At 24.4% G+C, this 18,943-nt stretch overlaps 1 protein-coding gene across 1 annotated transcript in view; it reads right to left on the bottom strand.

Annotated features, from left to right (window-relative positions):
- Window positions 1–14,669, bottom strand: part of LOC127286294 (proteoglycan Cow) — a 38,221-nt gene extending 23,552 nt beyond the window's left edge. Inside the window, exon 1 of the mRNA XM_051312674.1 lies at window positions 14,078–14,669. Coding sequence (XP_051168631.1) covers window positions 14,078–14,185 — 108 coding nt within the window. The 5' untranslated portion in view covers window positions 14,186–14,669. The remainder of the gene's footprint in view (window positions 1–14,077) is intronic.
- Between the last annotated feature and the right edge of the window lie 4,274 nt (window positions 14,670–18,943).

The following is an 18,943-nucleotide window of genomic DNA, read 5'->3' as shown; positions in this document are numbered from 1 at the left end:
GTGGAATTTTAAAAATTGACCAATTGATAATTATTATAATTTAATCCGTGATTGATCAATTTTAAAAATTGCGTCGAAATCTATTTGTCGATTGTTTGTTTGGTCATTTGTAATTTCGGACAAATGAAAATTCGGCGTCTTAAAAATTCTATTAATTAAAAATTCGTAAAAAATGTAAATTCAGTGAATTGAAATTTCTGTCTTTTAAAAATATTTAAATCACATAAAAGTTGATTGAATAAAAATTCTGTTAAATTAAAATTCTCTTAAATAAAAAAAGTATGTAAATTAAGTGACTTGAAAATAAAAATTAGTAAAATGCTGATACGCCTCTTTGTCATTCACAGCAAAAAGAGAAATTAGTTAAAGGATGAGAAAAAAATTAACACACATTTTCTGCTAAATTTTCAAAAATATCATTAAGATGAAAATTAAAAAAAAAAAAGAAAACTTTTGTAATATTACAAAACAATTAAGAAAAGAAATTTGAAATTTTTTATTTTATTTTTCAATTAACAGTTACATTTTTAATGATTCGTTCTAGTAAAAGATAAAATTGGTTTATAAGCTTTCACGAAAACACATTTAATTAGAAAACTTGAGTTCTCTTTGCAGAGTTGTTATACGTTTCACGTGAATTCTACAATATAGACATAGAGTAATTTATTTTGAAACTGGAAATTGAACTTTCTTCGCATAAATATGAGAATATTAATATTGATGAATTTTAGTTTGCCATAGTTTTTTTTTATTTTTACACACGATTTATTTACCTCGAAAAGGTGAATTTTTTTTTTTTTTTTGTTCACTTGTTCTAATATTATTTTTTGTTTTTAAAGAACAACTTTATTTTACAAAATGAGATGACTAATTTAGTCATAAATTCTTTAAAGCTTTGCTGTACGTATGTATTTAATATTTATAAACTTAAATACATGCTAAGAACTTTTAGTTAAAATTTTAGTCTAAGCTCATAACGCTCTGATTATTTAATGTCTGTTTTATCATAAGACTTGAGTATTTAAGACTTTTATCTGTGAATTTTTTTATGAAAAAAAATTTGTTAAAATCCTGTTGTTATAAAAATTTGCTTTTAGACTATTTTTGTTTTAAATTTTTTAATTAAAAATTCCTATTTATTCAATTCCGTTTTGAAAAGTTAGTGAAGAAAAATTCTGTAAAATAAAAAAAATTACTACCTAAAAATGTTATTAAGTGAAAATTTGAAATTCTGTCAAATTTTAATTCGAAAAATGATAATTCGTGTAAAAAATAATTATATCTAATAACATTATTTTTTTTTTGTAAATGAAAATTTTAACTAATGATTTTTGTGTGAAATTCATGCGTCTCGCAGATGAATGAGAATTTTTAATTTTTCCTCCAAAGACATGTGCCCCTTTAAATATGAAAATTTCATTATTTTCAACTGCAATCTTTCAACTTTGAAACTATCCAAAGTTGGTAAATAATTACGTATCGTCACGTACATTAGATATACCCATAAAATGTAATACAATCTGACAATTTCATAATTTAAGACATTAAATTTATTGGATACTCAAAAGTGGAACTTACATATATATATATGTGTGTGTATTGTTCTGTACTTTTCTTTACGAGGTCATAAAATAATAATGAAAATGTCAACTTTTATGTTTTTTTTTCCTGTTCTGATACCTGAGGGATTATGTTCCAGTAGAGGGACAAGGATAACTATTATTTTATAGTCTGCCCTTACTTTAATTTTAAAAAAAGAAAGTAATTACAATCAAAATTAATATAGATTTTGAAATTTAAATTCAATCATATATATAGTAGTAGAAAATTGCACAACGCAATGAGAAGAGATGTTGGAGTTGAAAACGATCGATAACAAACAGCTCGGACCCCTGCGACGCCAAAAACACAAACTAACCCCTGAAACTTTCTTCAAAATTTTTTACGTTACATTTTCTTTCATTATTATATTTAAAGATAAAAAAAAATTTACGCCTCTTAAAATAATCTTTACGTATTTAAGAATAATTTTACTTTTTTTTTTTTTTCGTTTTTCGTACTGATAAATGTATACCTATAGTGTATATAATGATGTGTATAACCATATACATATATACATATATAGCGAGCAAACATGAAATGTGTGTTGAAGGAGACTCACTAATTGCTGCCTCCTTTGTTTATAAAGGCACATAAAAAGTGTAACTACCCGTTTTTATTTTTTTTTGCTTTTTATACTCTGAGCAAAGATTTGATTACACAGAAAATAGACGTGAATTTTATTTAATGGTGCAATTAAAACTTATTGTCAACCGAATGGGGTCATATATGTAGAATTAACACCTGGAGAAAAAAAAAGAACATTTGTTTCAGAGAGTTTGAATATATATTTGGATTTCAAATAAATTTTAATTTGAATGCAATGAAAAATATTAATTCATAGAATATAATATAATTATGTTATTATTATTATACAAAGTGCGTTAAAATTTATATAATATACCTAATAATAATTTTATTTTCATTTTATACCTTTTCAGGCCTTTACAATTTCCTTAATCTAATTATAAACATTCTTAAAAAGTAAACTTTACAACATATAAAATTTATAATATATATACCCAAGTAGAAATATCCGTAGCTCGCCGTAATTAAACACCGGCATGGTACTGATCCAATACTGACTGTCGGTATTGACTTTCAGTACTGGCAGTGTACTGACTAATACACCGAATCAGTACTATGTCGGAGGTAAAAAAATATTAAAACCAGTACTGGCTGTACACTGTCATTCACACCGAATCAGTACTATGTCGGTGATAAAAAACATTAAATGAAAAAGTCTTTAAATTATTCCAATAGGTAGAAAACGATGATTTTTTATTTTAAAAAATGTATATTAATTTCTTTCGAATACTTTCACTCAAAATTTTGGATGTAATTGTAATGTATTATTATATACCTATATAAAATATATTTATGTTTTTTTAGTTATTTTAGTATACTCATTGAAATATGTGCATTAAGTTATTTATCATGCATACAATAACAATAAGTTGAGAATTTTTTTCTAATAGTTTTAAAAATAAAGCAAATGTAATTTTTAAATATTATTAATAATTAAATATTAAATTTTAAAAATTTTTCACCATTCATATTTTACAGTCGTCTTTTATTAACTTATTTTTAATTATGTAATTCATCAATCATTTTTGTCTGTTTTAATATTATTTACGGTAAAAATAATTTATTAAAAATATTTAACTGAAATTGATATCCAGTTTTATTTCATTAAATCTTTGTAAAAATTGAAAAAATTTTGTGAGTTTAAAAAATTTAAGAATAAATTCATTTTATTTTCGTGATCAATAGATAATACAAACTTTGAAATCAAAACTTTTGTATTAGGTGAACTACTTCAAGTCAGCACTTCAAGCCAGCGCGGCTGTGCGGTATGCGTATCTGACTTGCGTTCTAAGGGTTTAGGGTTCGATCCCCCATGCGTGCGAGATTTTTCGTTCTTAGTTTTAAGTGTTATAAGTACAATATTTGTTCATGTGTAATATCAATTATTAAATAATTATTAAATGAAGTATAAGTGCAAAGTAAAAAAAATTAAATATTATGAATTTAAAAAAATAAAAAAATTTACAACACAAATTATTTTTTGTAAAATAATTTATTAAAAAAAAAATAATTTAATTAATATAAATGATAATTATTATTTTAATTATTTATTGTTAATAATATTTTATATATTCTAAATAACATTAACTATTATTGGCTTCACATTACCTGTTCGTGGTAAAAATGGGAGTAATAAGCTAATAAGGCTGAAATTTGCATTGGAAAGCGTGTTTTAGCATTTTGTAAAAAAGTGAGATTTTAAGTCCGGATGAGTACTTTGCCAGTATTATGCCAGTATTATTCTAGTACTACGTTAGTACTGGTGAGCGGGACAAAATCAGTACTGGACAGCGTTACCAGCCAGGGTTGGTCCACTACTGGCCCAGTACGGCAGTCAGTACTGTTATACTGACTGGCAGTGTTGGGTCAGTACTATGCCAGTGGCACATTTCTACTTGGGTAATATTCAATTTTATTTATGTCAAATGCAAAAATTGGGACGCATGAATATTCCCTTCATTAGACTTGACGGAATTTTTGTGGTGTCAAATTTAAAATTATCGAATTTACATTCAGTAGAATTTAAAAAAAAAGATTTTATAATGAGCCTAATTTTAATAATGAAAAATTTCTATTTAACAAAATTCTAATTTTGTAGAATTTCTATTTAACTGAACTTAGATAAAGCAGATTTTCTTATATATCGAATTTTCAAATAACACAATTTCCATTTAATAAAATTGATATCTAGAAAAATTTTCATAAAAAAGAATTTTTATTTATCAGAATTGATTATTTGTCGAATTTCTATTTATCCGAATATTAACTTAAAATTATTTTAATTAACAGAATTTCCAATTAAAATAATTTCTATATAACAAAATTCTCATTTAACAAAAGTTTTATTTAAAAAATTTCTATACTATCTAATTTTTTTTAATAGTATTGTCATTTAACAGAAATTCTTCTTAGCTAAATTTTTAAGACAGAGAATTTCTATTTCGCCGATACTTTATTTGACCAAAGTTTCACTTATCCGAATTTTCATTAGATAGAAATGTTAAAATGTCGAATTTCCATTTGATCGAATTTTCATATGATTATCCACTTGGTATACAAATATCATCGGGAATTTTAAAATCAACCAATTAAAAATTATTAAGAAAATTGTGATTGGTTGATTTTAAAACTCCCGCTGAAATTTGTATACCAAGTGGATAATCATATGAAAATTCGATCAAATGGAAATTCGACATTTTAACATTTCTATCAAATGAAAATTCGGAGAAGTGAAACTTCGGTCAAATAAAGTATCGGTGAAATAGAAATTCTCTGTCTTAAAAATTTAGCTAAGAAGAATTTCTGTTAAATGACAATACTATTAAAAAAAATTAGATAGTATAGAAATTTGTTGAATAAAACTTTTGTTAAATGAGAATTTTGTTTTATAGAAATTATTTTAATTGGAAATTCTGTTAATTAAAATAATTTTAAGTTAATATTCGGATAAATAGAAATTCGACAAATAATCAATTCTGATAAATAAAAATTCTTTTTTATGAAAATTTTTCTAGATATCAATTTTATTAAATGGAAATTGTGTTATTTGAAAATTCGATATATTAGAAAATCTGCTTTATCTAAGTTCAGTTAAATATAGAAATTCTACAAAATCAGAATTTTGTTAAATAGAAATTTTTCATTATTAAAATTAGGCTCATTATAAAATCTATTTTTTAAAATTCTACTGAATGTAAATTCGATAATTTTTAATTTGACACCACAAAAATTCCGTCAAGTCTAATGAAGGGAATATTAATGCGTCCCGAAAAATTTTATTTGTACTAAATGTAAAATTTTTATTAGAAACAAATAAATATGTTTTTTAGATCTGAGATAAAAATATATTTGGGACGTATATAAAAATACTTTTTGTATAATAAACGAATTTCTATTTAGCAGAATTTTATAATGTTAACTTTATTATTCAACCGAATTTTCATATCGAATATTTTTTATTTAATAGAATTTTGTTTTATATTTAGCGAAATTTTGAATTAATATTCCTACTTATCTAATGATTTTATTCCTTTACAAAAACATTTTATATTTTATTTATTTAATATTATACAACAAATTCAATTTAAAATTTTTTCAATATAAAATCTTGTATTTGTGGTACGCTCTACTATCCGAGTTTGGCCGTGAGGATTCTCATTGAATTTTAAAACATAAATTGTCGTAACTTTGACAAATATTAATGAATATCCTTGAAATTTTGTGTACATACGCATTTGGATCCATAGAAGGTGACAAAACTATAAAAATGTTAAAAATCATTCATTGTTTTATAATTTTTAATTGCAAATAGAGTTATATCGGTAATTTTTGTTTTCTTACGTTTGTCGACAAAAAGTCTGCAGGGAAATTTTATATAGTTAAAAAAAATTTCCGATAATAACATTTAATTATATATTCATTAATATTTGTCAAAATTACGAAAATTTATGTTTTAAAATTCAATTGAATTTTAGAATAAAAATCTTTGGCCTTTTTAATTTCTTATGGTTTTAAAAATAAAAATTTCGAATTTAAATTTTTTTCTCCTATTTTGTTTGTTTGAAGTTTTAAAAGAAAACTAGTAATACTTCTTTTCTTAAAAAAAAAGAGAAAAAATACTGAATGGAAATTTTATGACCTACAAATCCTGAAAATTTGTAAAGAAAAAAGTTGCCTATTTTAGGAAAACAATTTTTTAGTTTTCTTTTTTTAAATCGATTATTATTATCGTGTGTTAAAAATTGTAGAAGTTATGAGATTTTTAAGAAAAATTTGAAAAAAAACTATTTTTCAACTACAATCTTAAAATATCCATAAGAAAAATGTATTTAAAAAATTCTGAACACTGTTCGATGGGAAAAAACTAATTTAAAATTATAACTTAAATAAGATTCCTCATTAATGAAATTAAAAATATAAAAATACAATATATACAGATGATGTAAATAAGAACTTGCTTTTATAGGTTAATTATACTTAAATTTTTTATACATAAAGGAAATGGAAAATTTTGACATGCACTTAACTTTCCTTTTGAGAAAATGTATCGCATACCTTGGATTTTTGCTTTATAAATACTGATATGCTTCTATGAAGTAATTAGATTTAATTATTTAAAAATAATTAATTAAATTAGTTATAAGTTTATTTACAAAGCGCACAGATTCACAGAATTTTTTTTTTTTGTAATTTTTCCAAAATATTTAAAAATTAAAATGCCATTAGATGAAAGAAGCTTTTAAATATTTCTCGTCAACTTCATTATTTTTCCGCTCAACATTTTTTTTCATTATATATTTTCCTTTGAATACCGTTGAAAGTTTTTTTAAAATTAAAATCGTATAATTAGCCGCAGTTTTTCTTATTAAGCGTATATAGTTGAAGCAATATCATTTCAGTAACTCTAATTTTCACATTTTATTTTTTGAGAGTTGCGAACAAAATTGCATTCTCTTTTTTCTATATAAAAAGAATATTTATGATATATGTGCCGTAGGGATAAAGTGTATATATATCTTTAAAACCAAAATTAAAAATTATTTTTCCACATTAACATATTTGTTTATGTTTTTAGTAGTTTTTCTCCTAAAAATAAAATTCGCCACTATGTATTTTTTAATTTAAAAAAAAAATTAAAAATATCTCTGAAACAAGTGGTTTTTTTATAATAAAAATATAAAATAACCGTCTAGATACGGTTAAGTGGTTTGTTTAAAATTAAATTTCGGAGTTAAGTACACAGCTACAAAGAAAATAAGTTAATGAATCGCAGCAAAATAATCCTATTCAACTACTTTATGACGTGGTTGTGGTGAACCTCAGAAAGTCCAGTGGAGGTCGTATAAGGTGTGGAAAAGTACGTCTACACCTTGTTTTAGTAATGCTATATCTATATAGAGGACTATGACCGAAAGAGTATTATAAAAGTCTAATATATGAAAAGACAGGATTTCTTCGAAATACGATCCCCACTTTTTTTAATACCGTAAAATACTGAAAGACCACATATATGTATAACATGACTTAATTTCAAGTATAATAGTAATTTTGTTTTATCTACGCTTAAAATAAATTTATTTGATTCAAATAATCGGTTACTTGACTATTATCAAATAAATATTTATTTTATATCAATTACACTCGAATCTCGTTATAACGAATCTCGATACAACGTTCGCTTCTTATTACGAACACCAAAACTCTTTATATAACGACAAAAATTTGTCCCCTTTACCCCCACCAATTTAAAAAAAAACACGATCGAATTTAAATATGTAAGCTATTAGATTCATCAATTTAAAAAGTTTTTTGTTGCTCAATTAACTTGTATGAGGTTAAATAGTAACCAACTACATACTTAATTAGTTTAACCGCAATATTTCGGTAATTACAAACAAATATTTATTTTTTGAAACCTTGTAATTTCACTTATAAAATAATCAGAAATTACTTACTTTTTTATCCGATTCCATAATTGGAAATTAATATCATTCGTATATGTATACACTAAAGAATGTTTATATTAAATGTCAAACAAATTTGACATATTGTAAAGTTGGTTACAGATAAATTCACGTTTTTAAATAGAATGTGAAGTGGGGGCCCCTCTTGTCATCGTTATATCGAGATTTTAAAGTCCCGACCTTGTCGTTATAACGAGATTTAAGTGTAAATGTTATTTATTTCAAATGCAGAAATTATTGTTCAAATACAATTTATTTAATTCAGACACTGTAAAAAGAAAGTACTAAAATAGTAGCGATTTTAGGTATCAAAATAGAGCCAAATGACAATTTAATACCTAAAGTCGATATTAAATTAATACCTTTCGTTTTACAGTGGAATAAAAATTATTTTATTCAATTAAATATACATTTGATAATATTTTTAAATGATCCAAATTACGACCGAATGAAGAGAATTTATTTATTTGTTAAATCGGTTATTGAAAGAAGAAAGAACCCCGCACCATTTACATGGAAATTTGGGGTCCGGTGAAATTTTCTGCAACTTTATAATTTTGTAGTTTTTGATCTCCTGAACAAAAAATGTAAATGGCAAAATTCAAAAAAATGGACAGATTTTTTAAAAACACAGGCACACAAAAAATAAAAAGTTGTTTGGCCGAGACACTACACTAGTCTATTTTCATGTATTTTTTCACGCTGAATCCGAATCCGAAGTCAGAATTATCAGATTGGCTCTTATTTTTCAGATAAACTCAAAAAACTGCTCAGAAAGAAAAATAAAATCAAAAAGTTAAAAAATTTTTGAATGTCACTGCGATAGTGTAATTCCATGTATTTTTTGTCGCTGAATCCGAATCCAAAGTCAGAATTGTTAGATTCGCTCAAATTTTTGAGATAATTGCAAAAAAACACAAGTAACAAAAAACTCAAAATACTCAAAATCAGTTTTTTGGAATTATCTTCAAAATTTCAGCCAATCTGTCAATTCTGACTTCGAATTCGGATTCAGCGTGAAAAAATACATGAAAATGCACTATCGTAGTGACATTCAAAAATTTTTTAACTTTTTGATTTTATTTTTCTTTCTGAGCAGTTTTTTGAGATTATCTGAAAAATAAGAGCCAATCTGATAATTCTGACTTCGGATTCGGATTCAGCGTGAAAAAATACATGAAAATAGACTATTGTAGTGTCTCGGCCAAACAACTTTTTATTTTTTGTGTGCCTGTGAAATTGAAGTTTAAGTTTAAAAATATAGTGTTACAAGCGAAAAAAATTCAAAAATGAGTAAAACCAAAAGAAGTAAACAAACTCTCTTAAAACTCGCTACTCGAGGGTTTTCGGGGTCGCTCATTACGAATTCGATGTCAATTTTTGAAAATCCAAAATGGCGGATCCAAAATGGCCGACGATTTTTTTTTAAATACATTGAATTCCCTTAAATCTTGTTACTCGGGGGTTTTCGGGGTCACTAATTACGAATTCGATGATAGTTTTTCAAAATTCAAAATACCGGATGCAGACTGGCGAAAAAAGGTTTAAAAATTATTTTTTTAACGAGTTTTAAGAAAGTTTGTTTAGTTGTTTTGGTTTTACTCATTTTTGAATTTTTTTCGCTTTTAACACTATTTTTTAAACTTAAACCTCAATTTTTAATAAATCTGTACATTTTTTTGGAATTTTGACATTTACATTTTTTGTTCAGGAGGTGAAAAACTACAAAAGTTCAAAGTTGCAGAAAATTTCACCGGACCCCAAATTCTCATGTAAATGGTTCGGGGTTCTTTGAGATTGTAATTTTACGCTGTATTAACCGCAACTTCTTTGTATGAACAATTTGTTCTTGAACAAATAAACATATATATATATACATTTGATAATAATCAAATAATTGATTATTTGAATCAAAATAAATTTTGTCTCAGTGTATGTGAATGCAAAATTATGAAGCAAAATTATATTAATAATAATAATAATAATAATAATAATAATAATAATAATAATAATTAAAATAATAAAATATTTAAAAATCCACATTTTATTTTTATAATTCTTATTAAATGAGCTTTCGCCCGTCAACGTCAGGCCTCATCAGATTTAAATACTGAAATTATATTTACATTTTTTGAGTTTGTTATAAAAATAAAATTTAATTAAATTGATAAACATAACCTCAAACTCACCAATATGGATTTCCACTCTCATTTAATAATTTTAAATAAAAAAATAATAAAAATTATAATAGAAAAATTTTTATTATTTTTTGATTTAAAATTATTAAATGAGAGTGGAAATCCATATTGGTGAGTTTGAGTTTATGTTTATCAATTTAATTAAATTTTATTTTTATAACAAACTCAAAAAATGTAAATTTAATTTCAGTATTTAAATCTGATGAGGCCCGACGTTGACGGGCGAAAGCTTATTTAATAAGAATTTTAAAAATAAAATGTGAATTTTTACTAAAAACAAATAACATCTTGACTAAATAATAATAATAATTAAAAAAGCTTTAATTTAATTAAGCAATCAGCTAATTTTTATTTAGGAGCATTAATATTTTATAAAATATAACATCATTTTTTTACAGTTGTATAACTCGTTTGCAGAGTGCTTTAATCAGGGAAAATTGAAAATTTTTTTTACTCAATATATATATATATATATATTTTAATTTTCCTACATTACTAACCCTTTGGGGAAAGTTATTAAAACTTATTACGAAGCCCTATGGCTATGACATAGAAAAGTCTCGTGCATTAGTTTTAATTTTAACTTTAACACGCAAATTTCCCGCAACTTTGCATCGTAAACTTGCCACTAAATTACATTTTTCTATTTGACACAATTTTGAATGTTCTATGAAATTTTGAAAAATTTTTCATTACAAACTTTTCTCAAAAGCTAAATTATTTTTATGTTCTAAACAAGAATAATATGGTCGATGAATTTTTCAAAAAAATGTCGTAAAATAAAAATTCAAAGTTTTAAGAATTCTGTAAAATGTATAGAACAAATGAAAATTCATTTAAGTAAAAATTCTGTAATGTAGAAATTCGGTTAAGTGAAATTTCTGTTAAATAGTAATTAGAAGAAATTAAAATTCGTGTGTAAGTAAATTCAAGGTTATGAAATTTTGTTAATTGAAAATTCTAACAAATTAATTTTAGAGCTTTCTTGTTCAGGCAATTTTAATTTTTTTGGATATGTGCAATTAAAATAATATTTTTAGAATTGAGATAAATCGATATAAATGGAAGTAAAAAAAAAGCCAAGGTAGTTTTCAAAAATTAAAGAAATTGTAATATAATTGATCACGTATTATGACCAATTTCTTAAGAATTTATTTTTAATTTAGTTCTTAATTTTTTTTTAGCCAATTATATTGCTAATAAATAGAGATTTAAAACTATTTGCTTTTTAAACCAATAATACTGCAGTAAATATATATATTACCTACTTACACACATTTATATATATAATATTAAAAGACGATTACTTCCACTTTCATACATTGACTTTTTTTTATAATTGGGTTTCATAATTCCACTTCTTTTATAGATTATTGAGTCTTAAGGTGGATTTAAAGATTCAAGATGCTGACATGTATATATACATCCTTTGTTCCTTTTCATTCAATTTCTTCTGAACACGCTTAAATGACAATTGAATGTACTCTGGTTTCTTAAGAAACTGTTGTATACACGATCGTTTAAAATTTCATTTCGTGCAAATTTATTGCTTATATAATAAATATCTGTTGTTTTTATATCATTAAGTTTCATTAGCATTGAAATATGAATGTTTCTATTTTATTTCATTATTAGAAGGGTTTTGTTTAAAAAGAAAGAAAAATTATACATTTCGTAATTTGGTTTTTGAATTGAAAGAAATTTAATTTAGTAAGTGAATATTTCGTAAAATAATTTTATTAGTTCGTGGCATATGGTTTATACATTGTTTACATTATAGGCCATAAACTAATAAAATTAACATATAGACGTGTCACGAATTTTTAAAATGTCGTCAAACCAGAAGGACGGAATTTATGCAATTGATTGTACATAATGTACCTTATTCAAAGTTATTTGTTAACGTTTCATTTAATTTAATAATTTTATTAATAATTTAAGTTTATCAGATTGTTATATTTATTTACATATTTATAATCTAATATTTTTAATGTAAAGTGAAGTTTCTTTTGGAGTGCATTATCAAATTTAATATTAAATAAAAAATTTTTACTAATTAATAAAAACAAGAAAAAGAAATTGTGGAATGAAATATTGGTACAAAATGAGGTTATTTGTTTTTACATTCTAAATTGTTAGCATGAGAGTGTTAATTTACAATATTGAGTTATCCAATTTTCTCTATATAGTAGTTGATTATGATGTACTTTAAATGATCACTTCTGCTAATAGAGTTTCTGTAATAAACGTAGTAAATGGCTATTCCTAGAAGCATATATTACAAACTACATGTTTAGCACAACCGCCCACTTGTTCAATTTATCAATGCTATTTATTTACACTGTTTATAAATAATAGAAAATATCTAACATTGGCATTTCTCATAAATTAGATTGGAAAATGCAACATTATAAAGAACGACAAAATTTTAGATTTCGTTTTTTTTTATATATATATATATATATATATATAAATCACAATGAATTATTTACAATGATACTGCTACTCATGTATATGGCTACAGTTCAAACAAATTCCAATTGAAGGGTTAGTGTCTGATAGTCAACTTTGGCACTGTTCCCTTGGACTTGGATGTTTGACAAAAATTCTGGTCCAGCAACATTTGCTAAATCTTTCGAATTTCTCTGAATATCATCCGAGAGAATTCTATTCTCATGTTTTTCAATTGATTCGCTTAACAATATACTGTTTATTTCTGTTGTTTTTGAGTGTACATAAATATGCTAATCATTTTTTTTTCCTATTTTACTGTTAAATAATTTCCATTACTAAAATGGCAAACAATTTTAGGATTTTGGAACAAGAAAAAAATATACGTACGACATTTTTTAACATTTTGAAACCGATTTCCTCATCAGAATTCTTATTAATCTATAATAATAAACAGTTTAATTTTTTGTCTTTTACATTTTTGAAAGATACAATAATTACACCGTTCAATTCTGACAATGAAAATTTTTTTTATCTGTAATTGTATTTTTCAAAATTTAAAAGACAAAATATTAAAATTTCTATTATTATTGTAGATTAATAAAACCGGTATCGAAACGTTAAAAGATGTCGTACATATATTTTTTTCCTGTTCCAAAATGCCAAAAATTTATTAAAATAATTATTTATTGATTGGGACAAAATACTGATGAATAAAAAATAATTTCCATTATTAAAATGATAAACCACAATATTAGACGTAGAAGTAATTTTCAGATACTAAAATGACATACAACAATATTAGACGTAAAAATAATTTCCACTACTAAAATGACTAAAAATAAATAGTTAAAAATAAATTTTGATTTTAAAATCAAAAATGATTGAAAACAACTAAGAACAAGTGTATAAAAGAAAGTTGCATACAGCAATTCATCATGCACGCACGAGATATAGTTTTCGGATGACTGAACTCGTAACAAATCGAAGATAAAATGAAAAGGATTGTAAGGTGCGCACCCCCATTGAGAAAAATAATGTTATGTTTTTGAGGAACATGCTTACTAACAATGTATATAGTTCTCTAAAACGAACTACCCATGCTTTCTCAATGGGGGTATCATAGTAGATTATACATATATATATAAACACACATATACACAACCAAAATTGGTATACTCAAGGTAATTTTACGCAATGTTGTGTGTATAAATATATTTCGGAGAATGAAAAAAAAAAAAAGGAAATTATAAAAATTTATATATTTATAAAACCGACCTCGTCGGCAAACTCGAAGTCACCATCAAATTTCCTCTTGGTTTTTGTTGCAATTGTTATTGCAATTAATAAAGTGATGATTGTAAAAAGAAGCGAGGATAACCGCATTTTTTTTTTTTTTTTTTTTTTATGCTCTCTTGTATATTTTGCCTCACTTTAATATATTGTCACACACCGTCAGGAGGCACTGAACACACGATAGTATCGATTGTACGAAACGCGGCGCTCTACGCGCGACGCCTCGTACCTACAAATTCGTTTCTTCAATTAAATTTTTTTTTTGCTTTTCTTTTTTTTGGTGGAAAAAAAATTGGCACCAACAATTTTATTGTTTCTTTTTGGGGGGGAGGGGGGAAATCGAACAATATCAAATAAAAATTGTGTCCACTTTATTATAAAATTATTAAATGATGGTATTTAATTTAGAAGAAAGTTGTATAGAAATCGCGATGTGATGATGGCTTATTATATGCACGTTGCGTGCGCGTGTGCAACGATATCAACGTATACTGGCACTGTCTCGGCTCTTTTCAACTATAGCCTGTTTACATGGACGTGTCTCTCGTTGGATTTTCCTCTACTATGTTCTGTGAAAACATATATATATATATAGAGAGAGAGAGGAGTAACAACTGCGCTTGAGCACAAGTTAGGAGACCTGTGCAGAAAGATTGGTACGCGGTAAATATTCTTTACTGCCACTACTACTACTACTAGTACTATTGGTACTACTGTCGTGGTTGCGACGCCATTGGCCGGATGTTGGCAATGAAGAGAAAGAAGAAGGACATGTCCAGACAAGGCGTCGCCTTATGCAATTTTCCAATGGGAAAGTCTAAAACAAACAAAAATAATAGCTGGGGATTGGTTATAACAAACAGAATATTTAATAAATTATGAAAATTATCATGTGTTTTATAATCACAATTGCTATTCTTCTGCAATAAATTACAATAAAACGGAGAAATTTTTTTAAAAATTGATGTTTTTTATGAAATTTAGTATTTACGGTTTTTTGTTTTACTTCAAGAAACTGTAGATACCAAAATTCTAGTTAAAAATCTATGAATTTTTCAAAAGTCCCTCATATTGAGTCCGCTATTTTGAATTTTTAAAATCTGCCTTCAGATTTGTAATCAGCGACCCTAAAAACCCCTTCCAAGTTTTATAAAAAAAAAAGTATCAATTTTTAGCAAAATTGTCCAACATATTGGATCCGCCATTTTGAAAATCTGATTTCAGATTTGTAATCAACATCCCCAAGTTACCCTAGACACCAAGTTTTATGTATATCCATTAATGTTTAAAAAAAAATTCATTTACGACCAAAAATCCGCTGTTTTTTGAGGTTAGGAAAAAATCACGACGTGATAAAGTAAAAGAAACTTTAGATTCGTGTTTACCGGCCTAAAATACATAGAAATAGAATGAGTCTCAGAATGAAATAAATGATTATTCTTTTTAAATTATTTGGTTTAAATAAAACTTTCATTTCTGCTAAATTACATTTTTTAGTTGAAATAAATTAAAAATTATTAGCTCTGAGACAGATATATCTTTTATGTCATTCAAATAAATTTTATTTGTGTCAAATAAACTAAAATAAAAGATTTCTCTGGGTATATATATATATAGAAAGAGACGAGAAACTGTTTATGAATTTTTTATTTAGAACAAAAATGGTCCCTGAAAATAAAATGAGCATGCATTTTCAATTGTTGAAACGATGAACTTGATACATATATATATATATTCTAGACATTTTGTTGGAGAGTAAATATTCTCAAAATGTTGACTTTTAAATTTATATCTATATACTCGAAGTCAGAGACGAATATAATTTATTGGAATGATTTGAATTGAATTTCACTGTTTTCTTAATGAATCCGCAATGCGGTGAAAATTTGGGATTGAGACTTTTAAGGATTCGTTGATCCAATAAGAAACACTACAAGTTTCATGTATATCATTATAATGTATTTAAATATGTGACTCGAACGTTGGAGAAAAAAATTTAAATTTATCGCATTGACTTGAAACTTTGGTAAACCTATTATTGTCCCAGTTTCTTTAATATATAAATTATTTTATATTCAAAAAAAAAAATTTCAGCTTTTCAATAAAAATAAAACAAGAAAAACAAATTGTACATTTGGGTAAAAATATATGAAAATTTAAACTCATGTTAGATTGTGCACTTTTTTAATGAGCTAGTATTTTAGAAATTTAATTGCAAGGTAACAATTTACAAAAGTTTCAAATCAATTCAATAACTTTTAATTTTTTGGCATGAAACAGTTGAGAAGAAATTCCCTATATATGCGGATATGTGAGGGAAAATGTTAGTATCCAATCGTTAATTACAATTCGATGCATTGTTAAAAATTATTTTACATACATTAAATGATTATCTGATATAAAATTTCATATTATCCGATATTTATAATAATTATTATTATTCACATATTTTGTGCAATAAAATTAATATAATAATTAACTCACTTTCAGGATTATATCTGGATGAATATGAGTATTTATGCAATATAATTAAAAAAACATTTTTATAATGTAATATTTTTTTCAGTTTCATTTTGACGTCAGTCATCATAATTAAAAATTTTATTTGCTTTTAAATTAAAATTATTAAAATGTATTTTTATACATTTATTATTTGTTATTATTTATACTGGTTAAATGAGTCATCCACAGTATTAAAATTTTAATTCAATTTGGAATATTCAGTTTTTAAAGTCGAGAAACGTTGACCCATATAGTTGTATGGGAAAAATACTACTGAAATTGTCAGACTATTTTAGAGTTGTACTACTGCGAAGATTCTACATAGTCTGGCTGTACTACTGTCACTACTAATAACTAATGTTTCATCTTTTATTCAGAAAAATTTTATTTTGATAAATTATAATCAAAATGAAATGATTATGATAATAATTAATTAAATTAAATTATTTAAATAAATTTTTTATACAAAATTTCCGTATGTATAATTAATTTTATTTAATAATTATAATTATAAAATAATTATTGAATTTTTTCACTTTAATTTCAAATATTATTATTCAATAACATTATATTAATTAAAATTTTTCTAATTCATTAACTAATTATTGCACTGATCTCATATTCTGAGTTAGCTCTAATGAATTTAAATTTAAATATAAACTTTCTTTTAGATTAGTTGAATTTCATTTGCTTAGAAATTTTTAGATAAACTTCAAATAAGTTCGTATTATTTCTTTAGATAAATTTAAACTGAATATTTCAAAGGACTGAAAATTTGATAAGACTAATTGTATTAATCGGTATCTTTAGATAATCTACAAATCGAAAATTTCTGTCGTTAATTTGATTTATTTTAATATTTACTAAGAATATGATATTTTTGAATTAAACCTATTTTTAATTGATTTAATCATTATAATTAATTTTATTTAAGTTCATTGCTCTTAAAAGTTTTCTATAAAAGAAAATATATGAATTATATTGCTAATAAAATAACTGTAATTAATTTAATATTTGAAATATAACAATTTACATAAATTTTGTAATTAAACACAAGTACTGACTTTGATGTGATTTTTTGTTTCAGGCATTACCTTTATCTGCACGAAAATGTCTGCAACAAGATCAGCTGTCGGTAAGTCATTTTTAATAACATAGCGACACAATAAAATGTTTTATTTAATTTTCTTTGTATTTCAGGCACAAAGTGTTTGGTATTTCATACTTGTTGTTATCTACTGCTCTGTTGAATATCATCAGAGAGTTAGGGAGAGTAAATTTATTAATCTGCAAAACCATTGTAAAAGATCCCTTAATAATTTTATCAATAGTTTTTCATGGGTAATACAATTTTTTCCAAACTTGGTAGTTTAGTAGAATATAATGAAACAAAACACCTTATAACATTTTTTATTAATACCATCTGAAATTATTAAAAATTGAATTTGCCATTATCGTTTTAAAGAAAATTTAATTATTAATATTATAATAAACAAAATTTGGTAATACTTGAAATTATAGTTTAATTATGCATATTTCTCGCAAAATCAAAGGTATTTTAAAAAAAACTAGGTAATATATTTTAGAATTATTTCTCCAAAATACTATTTTTGCATATCTTCTGATTTTGTATGTCATTCCTCCGATCGGTTGGATATTATCCAATATTTTTTATCGGTGAAATTGTTTAATAATAATCTTGTTGAGTAATTTTATTAACACCTCTATTATTAATTTCAAAAGTCTATTATAAGAAGATATTATTACTTGAAGAAAAGATAGAAATTGAACTATAATCTCATATTAATTCAAGATCTGAGGCGTCATTCCTCCACCTCAAATTAAAAACACAAGATCAATAGATATAAACTTTTTGCAATATTTTAAGAATAAAATCATCAATTATGAATATGATAAAGAATTTTAAATTTTAAATTAATTGTTTTATATTAAATAAAATTACGAAATTATTGAAATCGTCATTCATCCCAGTTTCTCAAATAGAAAATCAATTAAGGTTACACATTGATAAAATTATCAATTATTTATAAACTTTCAATGAAAAATCAATTCAAAAATCTTAAAACGTGATTATTAATTACTTAATAAAAACTTTCAAACCGAAAAGTAATTTTTAAATGTTAATAAAAAAAAATATTTATAAATAAATATAAATAAATATATAAAACTTTTGATTGTGTCATTAAAAATATTTTATTAAAACGATATGCACAAATGCGTCTGTTGTAGGTGACTAAAAAAACAAAAATAAAATATAAATTGAAGTCATAGCTATCGTTGGAACAAAAATTTATCATTATACAGCTATAAAAAATTTATAAAATG

This window comes from Leptopilina boulardi, unplaced genomic scaffold, assembly GCF_019393585.1.
Source record: "Leptopilina boulardi isolate dan_hultmark-lab unplaced genomic scaffold, ZJU_Lbou_2.1 LbouV2_352, whole genome shotgun sequence".
Lineage (NCBI taxonomy): Eukaryota > Metazoa > Arthropoda > Insecta > Hymenoptera > Figitidae > Leptopilina > Leptopilina boulardi.
Note: the sequence above shows the minus strand (reverse complement) of the source record. Positions and strands in the feature narration are given on the sequence as shown.